The following is a 16,120-nucleotide window of genomic DNA, read 5'->3' as shown; positions in this document are numbered from 1 at the left end:
AAAAAAAAAAAAAAAAAAAAAAAAAAATTGACCAAATGAAAATATTCTTGTCAGAAGTTTTCTTAATTTATGCCCTTAAAAGATTTCCTAACAGCTAACGGTTTTTCCCTGGCATAAAAGTGGTCCAACTCATTCAATGTTGATAGAACTAGAAATCAACAGCTATGTTGTATCTAAAGCACAGCTCAGTGAATGGCATTAATCTCTGCCACCAATTCTGCTACCCCTTCTCTCTTCCTCTCTCTCTCTCTCTCTCTCTCTCTGAAATGGGAAGGAACAGTCATCAACAGTCTGATCATCCCCTCTGAAACCTGACTGCTTAACTACTCAAGAAATTGTCCCTGACTAGGCACTACATAAATAACTTGTAACCTTATTTCTCTGTTGCATGCGACTTATTTCTCAGCTTAACCATTATTGGTCAGGAATTATCCCTCTTATTTCTTTGTGTCTCTTCCCACGGCGCCTGGGACACACACATGATGCTAATTAACACTGCCAACTGCCAGTAGAAATCCCAGCACTTCTGTGTGTAGACTCTGGCTCATTGTTTCAGAGCTCAAGGCTTCCAGCCGTCAGGGGATGGTGTCCTCCAGTCTCTGCAGGCCCCAGAGAGGAGCTGTTCTTTTAAACAAAGCCACTGCTACAGGCCTGGAGGAGTGGCCCCCAGAGGACACTATGAGGATCATTCTTGGGTTGATAGCAAAAGGAACACACGTTTGCTTGGGGATTCAAACTTAAAATTCTATTCCTACCCTAGCCCTCAGCCCACTAATGTGGAGAGAACCAGGGTTCTTACACACAAGTCAGGTTTAGAGAGTCCGTATGCAGCTCGATCTCTCCTAAAGCCTGAAGTGAAGCCCCCATTGCCTCTCCTTGCCTGAGGTGGTGTCATCTTTACAAATAGCTAATTTGAGACTTTATCTCTCAAGTAGACTCCCCATAAATTAGCATCAGCCTGATGCAAATGTGGTTAGAAAGGTAAATCGCTTCACAGTGTGCCTCACTTTTAGAAAATTCAGCAATTAAAAATTCAACTTGCCTGCAGGAAAAGGCAAAAGGATAAGCCTGCAGTACCTATATGCACTCCTTTGTTTAGAAAAAGATTAAATTCAGGTCTTTTTTTTTATACCTCTCTGATGCCTGGGAATGCGGCTCATTTCTTAGAGCTAGTAAAATATGATTTCCACACTGCCTTTCTGCTTTTGTAACTAGGTAGGCATATATTTCTTATCCAAATATAAACTATATTTGTATTAGATGATTTTCGTAACTGATGTATCTAACGATCTGTGTGTGGCAGGGTCTATTAATTGCCCCTCAACATCCACTCGTTCCTTCTTTAGTAAACACCCCTCTCCCATCCTGATTTTTAGCCAGGTGCATAGCTGCATTGAATACAAAGTACATCTTCCAGCCGCCCTGTACCCAGGCATGGCCTCTGACTAAGTTGTAGCCAGTGAGATTTAAATTTAAATTTAAATTTAAATTGCGGTGTGACAGTTAGCAGAACAGCTCTTCAAAAGACAACTGGCATGTGCCCTTCATCTTTTTCTTTCCCTTGTTCTTCCTGCTGATGGAAACATGGAAGTGATGGCTGGAGTGGGGACCTCAAGAGGGTCTGTAGGGCTGGGCACAGTGGCTCACACCTGTCATCCCAGCACTTTGGGAGGCTGAGGCAGGCAGATCGTTTGAGGTCAGGAGTTCAGGACCAGCCTGACCAACATGGCGAAACCTTGTCTCTACTAAAAATACAAAAAAATAGTTGGGTGTGGTGGTACATTCCTGTAGTCCCAGCTACTCGGGAGGCTGAGGCAGAAGAATCGCTGGAAAGGCGGAGGTTGCAGTGAGCCAAGATCTCACGGCTGCACTCCAGCCTGGGCGACAGAGTGAGATTCTGTCTCAAAAAACAAAAAAATGATGATCTCTTAAGATGGCAGAGCAGCAGGAAGCCCGTTTCCACCTCTGTTAAGCTGCTTTTACATAAAAGTGAATCATGGCTGAGCACAATGGGTCATGCTTGTAGTCCCAGCACTTTGGGAAGCTAAGAAGGGAGGATCACTTGAGCCCAGGAGTTTCAAACCAGGTTGGGCAACATGGTGAAACCCCATCTCTACTAAAAACATGAAAATTAGTCACGCTTGGCAACAGGCACCTGTAATCCCAGGTACTTTGGAGGCTGAGGCAGGAGAATTGCTTGAAACCAGGAGGCAGAGGTTCCAGTGCGTAGTTATCAGGCCACTGCACTCCAGTCTGGCCGACAAAGCAAGACCTATTTCAAAAAAGGGTGAAAAAATTGAATTATTTTTAAGCTACAACTTATACCTAACCTTAGCCAAACCTGATCCACTAGCAGTGGGTGCTAAGCCAACCTGAGGACAGTTACTGTGTGGAGTATGGAGAATATGTCCCTAGCAAGTTCTAACTCGGGAGGAATGACCACACTCCAAATGAAGTCAGGAGTCATACTCACGTCTAAGAGTCAATCTTCTTCCCTGTAGCCCTGCAAACTATGTGGGACCTAAGCCATGGTAGCTCTTTAGATCTCCTGTTGTCTGAAAATTAAGCAGTGCATGTGCTTAATGAGAGACTCTTGTTCGATGGTCCTTGTAGGACCTACCAGTTAGCTCATCCCAGTTTCCGAAGCTTTCTTATACTAGCTCCCTTCCTGGCCCAGCGTCTTCCTCAACACCAAGTCACACCTCTCCTTCTGAAACTCTAAATATGCTGCCCTTCAACATAACCCATGGAGTTGATACTGGTATTGTGTATGTCATAGAAAAGAAAATGGAAGTACTGAAAGGTAGGGAACTTGCTCAAAGCAAAGTCACACAGTTAGCAAGTGCTGGAGCCAGAGTTGGTCCCCAGAATCTAGAGCCCACACCCTTAACCACAATGCCAACTTCCCCCTCCCTCTGCTACCTCAAGGCATCTTTCCAAGCATCTGGAAAGGACACCATGGCCACTCCTGCCTCTGAACCTTGGCTTATGCTGTCTCCTGTCTAGAATGCCCTCCCCACCCCGTCTCTTCATCCTTAGAGGGCCAACCCAATGTCACTTATCCCAGGAAGTATTTTCTGACTCCCTCCGTCACAATCCACTACTTGCTCTGTATGCTCTGGCACTTTCTTTGGTACATTTTCTATGGCTTAAATGTGTCCCCCCAAAGTTCATGGGTTTGGAAACTTGATGCAGTGGGGTTGGGAGGCAGGGCTTAATGAGAGGTGTGTGTATCCTGGCACCGCCCTCATGAATAGATTAGTGTGTTTTCTCAGGGGTGGGTTTCTTATAAAGGGATGAGTTTGGCCCCTTTGCACACTCGTGGTTGCTCTCTTTAGTTGACTCTCTCTCCCTCTCTTTGCCCTTCTGTCACGGGACGGTGCAACAAGAAGGCTCTCAGCAGATGTCAGGCACTTGATCTTGGGTTCCTCAGCTTCCAGAACCGTGGGCCAACAAATTTCTGTTCATTACAAAGTACCCAGTGTCAGATATTCTGTTACGGCAACACAAAATGGACTAAGACAACATCTGTTCAAGAATCCTGCCAATTCACAATCCTTGCGCCTGCCTCAGAGATTGTGAACAATATGAAAGCAGGGAACCTGGAAATTCACATATGGATCCCACTGTGGAATAGGTACCTATCAATCAAATTCTCGCTAACATGTAAATGGCTGATAGGGAATCATCTGTTACTTTTATCATGGGATATTTTATTTTAGAGACAAAGTCCTAAGGCAGGGATTCAAGTTACCATGACAACATTTTCAGAATTAACAAGCAGGAAGAACATTTACTTTTGTATTGGAGCAAGTTTGCTTTACCCCTGAAAGCTATGTAGGGAACCTGCCTACTCATTAAGCTGAATGCATCAACATCTTGAGTGCTTCCAAAGGAAAGGGACTGGGTCATCTCCTTCAGTATCCCCACACCTGCCACCTCCCACTAAGTACCCAGAACCCAGGAGAAGAAAAGGGCTAATACTGGGAGAAAAGAAGCTAAACTGAGATTCCCAGTGAACTGCCCAGAAGATGAAACCCTTTTCTTTTCCAGCAGCAGTGGCTGCAATTCCCTTGCCTGGCATAGGGCAGAAGTAGGTTATCACAGCGTGCCACCTGCCTGTGGGGCCCAGCCAGAAATGCTGTTCAGTCCTTGCCAGCTCATCTCAGGGCCAGAGCTGGGTGAGCTATTATGTGTAAAGAGAGGCCTGTTCCAAGTGCTCTCCCAGCTATAATTAGAATATTCCGAGGGGGGTTATTTTTAAGAAACACGAGCACTAGGATGATGATTCAGCCGGGTCTGCACTTGCCCAGAACCTCTCATCGGATCCAGGGTTATTATTTTAGATGGAACAATATATTTCTCCAACCCCCCTCCCCCATCCTCCTCCAAACAAGGCAAAGAAATGCAAGAATTTTCCTTTTTCAAGGTTCTCAGGCAACATTTTGTTTTAGTGGAAAAAGGGCAGAAAACTTTCCTTTGACTCACTTTGCAGGAGGAAGGATATCCGCATGCATGGATAGTCCCAGCCTCACCTGTCGTGACGTCAATGGACTCAGTGAACTAGGGTGAAAGCTTGATGGCCTGGCCTCAAGGCTATGTCTAACCCCAATGACAGGTCTGCATCCCAGGAGCCAGCTGGACAGAGGCTGCTCAAAGCAGGAGGCAGGCTGGGGAGAGCGGGGTGGTGGTTCCATAGAGAAGTTATTCTGTGAAAAATCCTACGACTCTCCGCCATTGCTACCTCAACTTTGACAGCTGCACACCAAGTCCTTCACACTGAGGCAGGCTGGGTGCAGAGGAAGAGCTCGGCCTGACCAAATGCTGCCATCCGTGTAGCCACAAGAAACCTCAGAAGCCTCAGGACAGAAAGTGATGGAGTGGAGACATCATCTCCTAAGGCTGAACGTGCAGAGGAGTGTATCTGGGAGAAATGAGGTTTAAGAAAAGAAACAGAAGGCCAGGCGCGGTGGCTCACACCTGTAATCCCAGCACTTTGGGGGACGGAGGTGGGCGGATCACCTGAGGTTAGGAGTTTGAGACCAGCCTGACCAACAGAGAGAAACCCTGTCTCTACTAAAGATACAAAATTAGCTGGGCGTGGTGGTGGGTGCCTGTAATCCCAGCTACTCCAGAGGCTGAGGCAGGAGAATCGCTTGAACCCGGGTGGTGGAGGCTGTGCTGAGCGGAGATCGCACCATTGCACTCTAGTCTGGGCAACAAGAGCAAAACTCGGTCTAAAAAAAAAAAAAAAAAAAACAAAGAGGAATAGGAAGTGGAAGGGGAAGTTCGCCGGGTTCCCTGAAGCACCCAGTCTCTCTTCTGTACTTCTAACCGAGTGACCGTGGACCATGTCTGGGCACACGTGCTGGCACGCGCTCACGCTCACACACAAACACAAAGGCCAGCTTGGCAGGACAGCCTGCGGGCTAGGGAGTCTAGGAAGGGATGTGTGGGAAAGGTGCCACTCTGACATTAGCCTCTTAATCCCAGATGTTAAGAGATTAAGCCAGGGGTGCTCTCGGTCCAGCATTTACAAGTTTAAGCAAAAACCCCAGGTCCCCCTTTCTTGTGGAGTCTGGCAGGAATCCGGCCCAGATTTAGGATTGCTGGCCTGTCTGGGTAGGCCGCAGAGGCAGAGCATGGCCTCAGCTGGATGAACACAGGGACGAGAGCAGGTTCATTCACACCTGTCACCCTCATTCCAGGCCAGTCCGACTCCTCCCTCACATTCCTTCCTCCCTGGACAGAAGGCAGAAGGCACCACTGCTGGCAGCTGACAGGGCAGACAGCTGACGTAGCTGAGTAAACAGAGGCCTGAGCCAAGATGGATTCGGCCCAGAAGAGATTTTTCAGCCGGTGCTCATCCCTTTGAGCCCTCTGCAGGCAGGAGGCCCTGGCCATCGGCCAACTGTTGGAGATTCGAGGGCACAGTTTCCAGCCTCTGATGTCACTTCTCCTTTCTGGGACAAGGACCCCTCAACTCTAGGAAACCTCACCCTGCCTGCCCCTGTCTGCCCCTGTGTAACCCTGGGGAGCTTGCAGAGGCTCCTGGCTCCCTCTGCCTGAGAGGGTCTTTTCTGATGAGGCCCATCATTCCATTCTGGTTTCTCCAAGCACCCCTGGGAACTCTGGGCCAAAGGAATTCCCCTGGGGGAACTGACCAGCAGACATTGGAGTAGAAACGGCCCTTCACCATCTTGGAGGTTTCACTTTTCCCTCCATAGCCTTCCTCGTGTTCTTTTCTTTGTTTCTCTCTGCTTTCTACCCTAAGGAAATCTCCTTTTCACACTGGGGCTATTTCTCATTTGGGATCTAAGGAGAATTACCTGTTGGGCACCAGTCAATATGATTAGACCATGGAATCAACTTTACTCTCTACGACTTCACTAAACAACCTCTGCCCTCACCTAACCAGAGGTCTGGACGTACGTAATCCTTCCCGACAGAAGGGAGCAGGAATTCCCTTGTCCAGCTCGAGGCCCTGCAGCACAAGGAGATGGGCCTTCAGGGCTTACTAACCTCTGGGACCCTCCGGGTGTCCAGCAGGGCAGGTAGAGTCCACTGGAGCCATGAACAGCCACAGAGATCGACAATGAAGGGAAATCAAAGAGGAAGAAAAGGGGAAGCAAAGAAAGATGACCAGCAAAGAAAACAGGAGGGACAGCGGGAAAAAGCCACACAAGGGGGAGAAAGAGGCTCTCATGGGTCCCCAGGAACACTGTCTCCAATTGAGAAGAATATTCCACTTGGTCACTCTGGCGGCAAAAGCAGGAAATCACTATCTGCTCTCTCCAATTTGCCCAGGCCCATGTCACAGGCAGCAAGCCGAGTCATGAACTGTCCGAAATGGAAAGGACCTCAGAGAGTGCTGCCGCTTCCCAGTGAGGGTGCTGCTGGCATTTGAGGTGGGACAGTTCTTTATTGGACAGGGTGGTCCTGGGCTTTGGAGGGCATTTGCCATCTCAGTTCCCTGGCCCTAACAGGGAGCTTCCTCACTTACCAAGATGTGAGAAGCAAAAACCTCCACCTCCCACCACATTTGTAACCTCCTCTCCCAGAGCTGACCCAGTTGAGAACCCCTGGGACACCCCTCAGTGAAGAGCTGCAAGGGTTTTGAGGCCCAGGGCTGGGAAGGAGTTGGTTTAAGTTCACAGATGGCCTTTGAAACATGAATCTCAACCTCCCTCTCCCTTTCTCTTTAAGAACCACAGGCTGGCTGGGTGCGGTGGCTCACGCCTGTAATCCCAGCACTTTGGGAGGCTGAGGCCGGCAGATCACGAGGTCAGGAGATTGAGACCATCCTGGCTAACACAGTGAAAACCTGTCTCTACTAAAAATACACAAAAAAAATTAGTTGGGTGTGGTGGCACATGCCTGTAGTCCCAGCTCCTCGGGAGACTGAGGCAGGAGAATCGCTTGAACCTGGGAGGCAGAGGTTCAGTGAACCCAGATCATGCCATTGCACTCCAGCCCAGGAGACAGTGTGAGACTCCACCTAAAAAAAAAAAAAAAAAAAAAAAAAAAACCACACACACACACACACACACACACACACACACACGGGAAAAAACTTGACAGTTCAGTGTAGTAGGTGCTTTAAACACTCCCAGGGGAGCAGAGTGTGAGAAAGGACCCGTGAGTGGAAGAGTGGGGGAGTCCTGGTTTCCCTCTTGAAACTTGGTCTCAGCAGATGCTACACAATCATCTTCACCTGCCCTCCCACTCACCTGATTCTTGTCAACCCAGTGACACTGATCTTCCTTTTGAAAGGGATTATTTAGACAAGTGCAAAAATGGAGAGGAGTTCAAAGCTGGAAGTCGCTCCAGCTGGAGGGAGGAGGTGGATGGGGATAGGGTGGCACTAAAATTAACCATGGCAGACAGGGGCTGGGACCCCACAGCTGATGGGCCTCTCGCCTGTTATGGTAATTTTCCTCCCTTTGGGTCCCTCCCAAGCTTCCTTATGACACCCAACACATTTAGAAATGACGCGATGGCCTTATGTAATGCTGAAAGAATAGCACAGCGACAGTCACCAAACCCCAGTCCTGGCCATCTCACCGTAGGATTCCCAGAGTTTGTGGAGTGACTGGGTCAAGACCATATTTGTCACTTTCTCGTTTTCTTGCCAAAAGCAAGATTACCTGGAGAAAAGCCTGCTTGGCAAAGGCCATGGGTGGAAGCTGAGGAGTTGCTTCTCTCTAAACATACCTCCAGGAACCCGCTGTCCTGGGTCCTGGTGTGTCAGAATGGCGGGAGCTGAAATCTGGAGAGGGAAGCTGAGGCTTGTGCTCCAGTTCATGTGGCCCCTACCTCTCACAGCCCCTTTTTTCTCATGTTCCGCACCTCTCTTTCCCCTCCTTCTACACGGTAGATCCGTTCCCCAGCCCTGAAACTCAGAAGTCAAGGTTTTGGAGATATTAGGGAGAGAATTCTTCCCTTCTTGAACACCTCAATCCAACTGAAACTTCAGCTGAGATATCTGCCCTCTAGAGTTCCCTCCCAACCTCCAAGCACAGGAGAAAGAGAAGTGACAAGGGTTTCTGCCACCAAGAATAACCATGGCCTTCCTGGATATGCTTATACTAAGCTGTCCACGGGCACCTGTGAGCCAACTGGGCTCTAGGGATGGTCAACCTGCTCCAAGGCCACCTGGCCCTAGCTGTAGGGAAAAAACCCCAAAGACTCTGACTTACTGGGAGCAGTTTAGGAAGGAGGACCTTTGGGAATCGATGTCTACCTGGGAGGAAGGGCGGCGGGACAGAGGCATGGGTCAGGGGATTCGGAGGCTGGCCGCAGTCCTGCTTCACCTTTTTTGAAAAGTTTCTGATTTCACTGAAGCATGAGCTCTGTGCTCCTGGGACATTCCCCACTGGGGCTGGGATCGACTTTGGGGAATGGAGGGAGGAGAGTGTTGGAAGAGAATTCCCATCTTCCTGCAGGTCTTCCTTCCTGACCTTGAGTGACCGACCACTCTCTTCCCCTGGTCTTTCGCCCCATTCCCAGGCCCACTCTGATGTGCCACTGGGGTAGGGGGCAAGCGGGACAGCTTTGCACTCACAACTGACACCGTCTAACAGCTGTCCTCTGCAGGCGCAGGGGTGGTCACCTGCTTTGGCTGCATGACAAAGTAGTTAGAGATTAGGGTAGGGCCATGGCCTAGGGGATGAAAAACCAGAGGCCCTGTCTGGCCCCCAGGGGAGTGACCAGTTGGGCCCCTCCCAGAATGACTTCACTGGGGCCCAAACATGGGAGCCAGCCCAGGGTCAGACCCCCTAACTTCGTCTCCATAACCTCATTATCCAGAGGTCCAGGCGACACTGAACAAGGCTGAGCCCCTAAATCACACCCAATAGTTTTATCTGACCTTCTCAGCAGACCCTGTACCTTCAGGTAGTGACTGTTATTTTTTAGGGTCAACCGCCAACTCAGATTTCCCATTCTGATTCATCAAACCCAGGTGGAGGCCTGCCACTGAAGCAAATGGTGGATGTCAAAGTGTGATCCCCGGACCGGCAGGATCAGCATCATTAGAAATGTGGGTTCTCAGGCTCCATCCCACATCTGCTGAATCAGAAGCTCTGGTAAAGGGGCCCAGCAATCTGTGTCAACAGACCCTCCGGGTGACGCTGGTGCTCTCAGAGTTGAGAACAGGACTGGAGGACCCATCTGTCCTCAGCTGAGCCCTTTCTTCACTGGCAAGATAAAGGCCACTTAAGGTACAGTCCTTCAGTTTCTGCCTCCTCATGTATGTCAAGCTCCCCTAATGTCCTCACTTCCTTTGCTCCTACCCTCCCCCACCCACCACCTTCTAAGCCCTCTCTGTAGCCTTCCATCCTATCTGACCCCAGCTGCTCATAAACCTTGCTCAATTAATCCCTTTGTTCTTGATCATTCATTCCTTTCTCCTGGTTATTTTCTCTTTGTGTCCAAAGACACTCTGGTATCTTCCAATTCTAGAAAGACAAACGCTGCAGGGGACTCTATACAGTTTACAAATTACTAGATTAGTCAGCTCTAAGTCTCCTGTCCCCTTACACAGGTGAGGCACAGAGAAGCAGCTTGCCCAAAGCCACAGCTGGTTCATGGCAGAGTTGGAGTCAGAAATCAGATTTGCTGTAGGCCAGGTGTGGCGGCTCATGCCTGTAATCCCAGCACTTTAGCAGGCTGAGGCAGGCAGATCATGAGGTCAGGAGTTCGAGACCAGCCTGCCCAACATGGTGAAACTCCATCTCTACTAAAAATACAAAAAAATCAGCTGGGCACAGGCATGGTGGCATACACCTGTAATCCCAGCTACTCGGGAAGCTGAGGCAGGAGAGTCGCCTGAACCCGGGAGGCGGAGGTTGTAGTGAGCCGAGATCGTGCCATTGCACTCTAGCCTGGGTGACAGTGTGAGAGACTCCATCTCGAAGAAAGAAAGAGGAAAGAAAGAAAGAAAGAAAGAAAGAAGAAAGAAAGAAAGAAAGAAAGAAAGAAAGAAAGAAAGAAAGAAAGAAGAAAGAAAGAAAGAAAGAAAGAAAGAAGGAAAGAAGGAAAGAAGGAAAGAAGGAAAGAAGGAAAGAAAGAGAAGAAAGAGAAGAAAGAAAGAAAGAAAGAAAGAAAGAAAGAAAGAAAGAAAGAAGAAAGAAAGAAAGAAAGAAAAGAGAGGCCAGGCGCGGTGGCTCAAGCCTGTAATCCCAGCACTTTGGGAAGCCGAGGCAGGTGGATCATGAGGTCAAGAGATCGAGACCATCCTGGTCAACATGGTGAAACCCCGTCTCTACTAAAAATACAAAACATTAGCTGGGCATGGTGGCACGTGCCTGTAATCCCAGCTACTCAGGAGGTTGAGGCAGGAGAATTGCCTGAACCCAGGAGGCGGAGGTTGCGGTGAGCCGAGATCGCGCCATTGCACTCCAGCCTGGGTAACAAGAGTGAAACTCCATCTTAAAAAAGAGAGAGAGACAGAGAGAGAGAGAGAGAAAGAAAGCAAGAAAGAAAGCAAGAAAGAGAGAAAGAGAGAAAGAGAGAGAGAGAAGAGAAAGAAAGAATCAGGTTTGCTGCACCTCCATTCAGTGTTCCTTCTTGATAAATGAATCCCGGCCTCGTCAGCTCCATCAGCTCTCACTCTCACCACATTTCCCAGGCTGGTTCCAGCCCCTCAGGCCTCTCAACGCTGCCTCTCTAAATGTCTTCTCCTTCCCCCACCACCTTCTCTCCTCCCCCTTGAAACCCACCCCTCCTCACCTTGCTGCAGCCACTTCTTATCATTTTTGAAAAGCTTATGTTTTCACAGCTGAACCATGGGCCATCACCGCTGTGCTCCTGGGCTTCCCCCAGTGGAGCTGGGATCAACTTTGAGGCATGTGGGGCAGAAGGTAATGGAGGAGAATCGCCCTCTTCCTGACAGTCTTCCTTCCTGACCTCCAGCCACCACTCCCTTCCCCTAGTCTTTCTCCCCATTCTCAGGCCTGCTCTGGTGTGCCAGATGGGCAGGAGGGCAGAGGGCAAGCAGTGCCCCAACACTAGAAGGTGGGTTTGCACTCACGGCTGAGGTGCCCCGACAGCTGCCCTCTGCAGGCGCACGTGCGCTCATGGTCCTGATCCATCCTCTCCCTCTCTGACTGTTCCTTTTCCATCTTCTGTTCTGGCTCTTTTTCTTGGGCTTCCTCAGGGACTTGCCATCACTTTTTTTTTTTTTTTTTGACAGGGCCTCACTCGGTTGTCCAGACTGGAGCACAGTGTCACTATCAAGTCTCGACTTGCCGGGCTCAGGTGATCCTCCCATCTCAGCCTCCCAAGAAGCTGGGACTACAGGCATGCACCACCACCATGCCTGGCTAATTTTTTTGTCGTTGCTATAAAGACAGAGTCTCCTTATGTTGCCTAGGCTGGTCTCGAACACCTGGGCTTAAGCAATCCTCTCTCCTCGGCCTCCCAAAGTGTTGGGATTATTGGCGTGAGCCACCACGCCCGGCCATTTCTTTTTCTCTTCTGTCTTTGCTCGCAGACTTATCCGGCTGTCATTTCAAATGGCAATTCTAAGTAGATGGCACCGATGCGACCTTTATCCCCCACCTTCCTCAAACTCCAGGTCTGCATGTCAGCAGCTCACATTCCATCATCCAAATCAAACTCTCCTTCCTCCTCCACATTTCTCAAACAACGGCCACCACCTTTTGACTCCTGACATCATCCCGTTACCATGGTTTCTCAGATCTTTACCATCCCCCTGCAATTACAGTCACATTTCTGGTTGAAAACTCAACATGCCCCATGAATTCGAAGTCCCTGTGGATTCAAGTAAAATGGATCACCAGGACTAGTCTTCAAAATCAATGGCCGCCATTCTGTGCAGGAATCCATTGCCAGGAGGAATGTTTGGGCCTTCCTGTGCTCTGGGTTCTAGAGTCTAACGGGAAAGGCAGGCTTTTATAGACTGTCTGACATTTGCTGAAGATTGGGAGCTCCTCAGGAAATGACTCAGCCCTCCTTGGGCAAAAAGGATAATAAATCAGACAAAATCAGAATCATAGAGGGTCACTAACTCTATGCTAAATGACCCTCCAGGAAGGGTTTCTATGTTCATAATCCAGAGACAACAGCTACTTTGTGCAGTGACAGCAATTAATGGATGTTTGAATTAGAGAGAGAAAGAGAGAGAGAGAGATAGGGTAGGGGCTAAGGTAAGGGTCAAGGGCAGGAGGACACGTGTGAAAAGTTGGAAGCCATCCTGCTCCCTACAAGGACAAACGTATGCTGACACCATTCTCATCTTCAGCCTCTCTTGCTACCGGGAACACCTGACCTCTCACTTCTTCACCCTCCACCTTCCAACCCAGGACCACAACCCTTGTAGCCAAGACCCTCATGGCAGCACCTGCTGAACCCCTGACTGGTTCTAGAACATGGAATGAGGCAAGTAAAGAACCTTCCTTGGAAGGGAAAATACTGAGTCCTGTCCTGTTCTTCTGAAAACAGAACGCTCCTGCCACTCTGCCCTGCCCCTCCCAGGATCCGGGTACCGGGGTTCCAGCCCCAGTTCTCATTGACCAGCTACAGCACTTAGTACAAGATAAAAAACGCTTTTTGTGTCCTGGTTTCTTCATCTGAAAACAAAACTTGTAAAATGTACTCTGCCCACTGTACAGGATTGCTGTGACGATCATACTGTGCTTGTGTGAAATTCACTGTTGACACATCACTCTCATTACATTATCGATTTGGATCTTTACAAATCACCCCGTCAGACAGGTGAGGAAAGCATATTGCTATTTTTTTATGGATGAGGAAACCAATCCTCCCCAGGGAGGAAGGATGTGCCCAGCAGCACAGCTAACATGTGGCAGAGTTGGGATTCCACCAAGCCCCCTATGCACTGAGCCACAGGGTCCCAGCATGGCAAGAGGCTGGGTGACACAGCATGCTGCTATTATTAAGAAAAGCAGTATTTTTTTTCCCCAGGATGGCTATAGCTCAAATATTTGCCAGTGGATTATCACTGGTGAATTTGGATATCCCCAGATCTCTAATCCGTCATTGCATAAGTGGGTTATTTTGACCTGAGAAGTAGATGTGGAATTATTGGCCTCAGGGCTGAAACGGAGAAGGTAGAGTTAGGTAAGGAAGAAGATGAGTCAGTGGGTGTCTCTGATACCACTGTTCACTGACGGCAATCACGCTTTCTGCTGGTACAGAGGACTACGGAATTGTAGGAAAGTTCATAAATTCTAACAATCCTGTTTTATGGGTGAGAAAACTTATGCCCAGAAAGATAACAAAGACATGCCCAACATTGCACAGCTCGTAAGCGTGCAGCTGGTTCCAACCCCAGGTTTTCTAACTCTAAGTCCACGGCTCCCTCCATGCTGCCTGCATTTCAGGCTATTCTTCATCTCATCCTGCCTGGGGCTCATCCCTCCATTCGTGTGTGCAACCGACAGTCAGCAGAGAGTGGCAATGGGGGTGATGTGCATAGTGGATCCTTTACCACAGATGTCCCCTGAATGAGGGGCAGTCCTCTTGGAGACTGAGGGTTCTGAAAACAGAACCCTCCCCCCACTCTGCCCTGTCACCTTCCAGAATCAGGGAACCTGGGTTCCAGCCCCAGTTCTCACCGACCGGCTACAGAACTTAGTACAAGATAACAAACCCTTGGTCAAATGCCAGGCCCAAGACGCAGCTTTGTCTCCATGATCCAGGATAATCCCTTGAATGTATGTGTTGGGCTTTGAGTTGGGGAAGAGGAAATATTACTCACGACTTGTCTCGCCTGCCGAGCCTTCTTGGGGGGCTTGCCTGTCTCCTTCTGGGGGACAGGGATTTTCCCCGGGTTCTCACTTGGGTCGGAGAGTGGGCACTTGCAGGTTTCAGGATCTGAAGGAGATGTGAGGAGTTAATCAACCTGGTTCCTAAAGGATCTCTACTCTCACATCTTCTTCCAGCACCACATCCCAGCCCCCAGCTTGATCATGATGCCATGGTTTAGAAGGCATTGAGCAGGAAGACTTCTAAAACAAGGAGGCTGGAGATACACACATTCCTCCCTCGCCCTGTACTGTCAAGGAGTAAGGGCACCACTTCCAAGACGGATATACGGTTGGTCACATTGTGCCCCCTGTGTGGTGTGGAGAAAGGAACACAGCCCAGTGTCTCAGCCCCTGAGGCTGCATTTGTTTGCTTGGCAGTTCCTCTCCTCACAAAGACAAAGTCCCATCTACATTGCCCCCAAAACCAGCTTGTTTTTCTTCTGATGCTCCCATCCCACTAACAGAGTGGTTTTAACTGATCAGGAATCTCCACTCCAGGTCCTGCGGAGTGAAGATGACAAGTCCACAGTGCTAAACCCAGCAGAAGTCAGCATAATTCTTTTCCCTTAGTGACTGCACGAGCCCTAGAGGGACATGAACAAGTGGGAATCACATCACTTTGGAGGTAAAACTGAGAGAGGGAAGGAGGGCCTATGAGTATAGTCTGTATAAAGCCAGCATATAAGGTTTTCCAGGTTTTAATACTGAAAATTTCATATCCTTGGAAGCCCGCAGTTCCAGGCAAACTGGAACAATTGGTCACTCTATTATATAGACAAAACAAAACAAACTAGAGCTTCAATGGAAAATGACTGACACTTTAGATCTGATTTCATAGAAGGAATTGCAGGACAATTTTAACTGTCACATCTAAATTGATTTTGTTTTTTTCAGTAGTAGCTGCAAAGAGAAACTTTAACCTCAAGAAATTTCTGATCATTCTAGAAAAATGAGGTTTGGAGCAAGAGACAGACAGAAAGGAATGGGAACAGAGCTCTCCTGCCTGGCTTCCTTGTCTTCCCAGCACCCACCTTCATTCTCATGTCTCTGGCGTATTTCTCCAGCTCCTTCCTTATGTCAGCCCTCAGCATCTTTGAGACGTTGAGGACCAGCTGCTTCCACTCAATGGGCTGGAAGCTATGAGGCTCATGGGGGACGTACAGCCCAATCTTGACCTTCTTGACTGTGTGAAGGTATTTCTTGTAGGAGTCCTCAAAGTCAAAGATGAGGTCACTCAGAGTCCGAAAGGTCAACGGCTTGTCCATCAGCTCAGCCCTTCGGCTCATGCCCAGTGAGCCATAGCGGCCATTGCAGTAAATCCCCAGCACAACATGATGAAAGCAGTTTCCTGAGAAGTAGGTTTTAAAGCTGATGGGGAACCGCTCAATGGAAGGCTGTCCATTGGTTAAGTAGCTTAGGCAATCTGAGTCAAGGAAGAGAAAGGAGGCCTTGAAAATTCAGAGCCTGGACACACAGGAAGGGAAGTGTCTCATAGGGGTCAGTGAGTCCATGCCCCTGCCTCTGAGCAGGCCCACATCTAACTTTTCCAGACTAATCCTTTCATAAAGGAGTCACTTGATATCTTTGACTATCTACTATATGCTGTATGCTCAAACCAAGTTAACATGAGACAAAAAGAAAAACTTGTCATTTTCTTCAGTAATTACAAACGTGCAAAACAAAACAATAACAAGACACTTTTTCCTCCACTCCTGGGGCTCACACAGGCTGTACTCCAGCCTGGAACAGCCTCACAACTGTCCCTTTCCCCTTCCGGGGTGTCGGGTGTCATGCCTCCCTGACCTTCCTCTTCCTAGCTTATTCTT

At 48.9% G+C, this 16,120-nt stretch overlaps 1 protein-coding gene across 5 annotated transcripts in view; it reads right to left on the bottom strand.

The window, feature by feature from the left end:
* Positions 1–16,120, bottom strand: part of VASH2 (vasohibin 2) — a 49,268-nt gene that overhangs the window by 12,580 nt on the left and 20,568 nt on the right. For all 5 annotated transcript variants that reach the window (XR_005203247.1, XM_017547509.2, XM_017547510.2 and 2 more), the window contains 2 exons: positions 15,326–15,707; positions 14,246–14,361 (listed from right to left, as the gene is read on the bottom strand). Coding sequence is in view for 4 of the 5 variants with exons in the window: in XM_017547509.2 (XP_017402998.1) it covers positions 14,246–14,361; positions 15,326–15,707 (498 nt within the window). In the remaining variant the exon portion in view is untranslated. The remainder of the gene's footprint in view (positions 1–14,245; positions 14,362–15,325; positions 15,708–16,120) is intronic.

Source organism: Cebus imitator, unplaced genomic scaffold, assembly GCF_001604975.1.
Source record: "Cebus imitator isolate Cc_AM_T3 unplaced genomic scaffold, Cebus_imitator-1.0 Scaffold198, whole genome shotgun sequence".
Lineage (NCBI taxonomy): Eukaryota > Metazoa > Chordata > Mammalia > Primates > Cebidae > Cebus > Cebus imitator.
The sequence above is the reverse complement of the archived record's forward strand: the minus strand, read 5'-3'. Positions and strand labels throughout refer to the sequence as shown.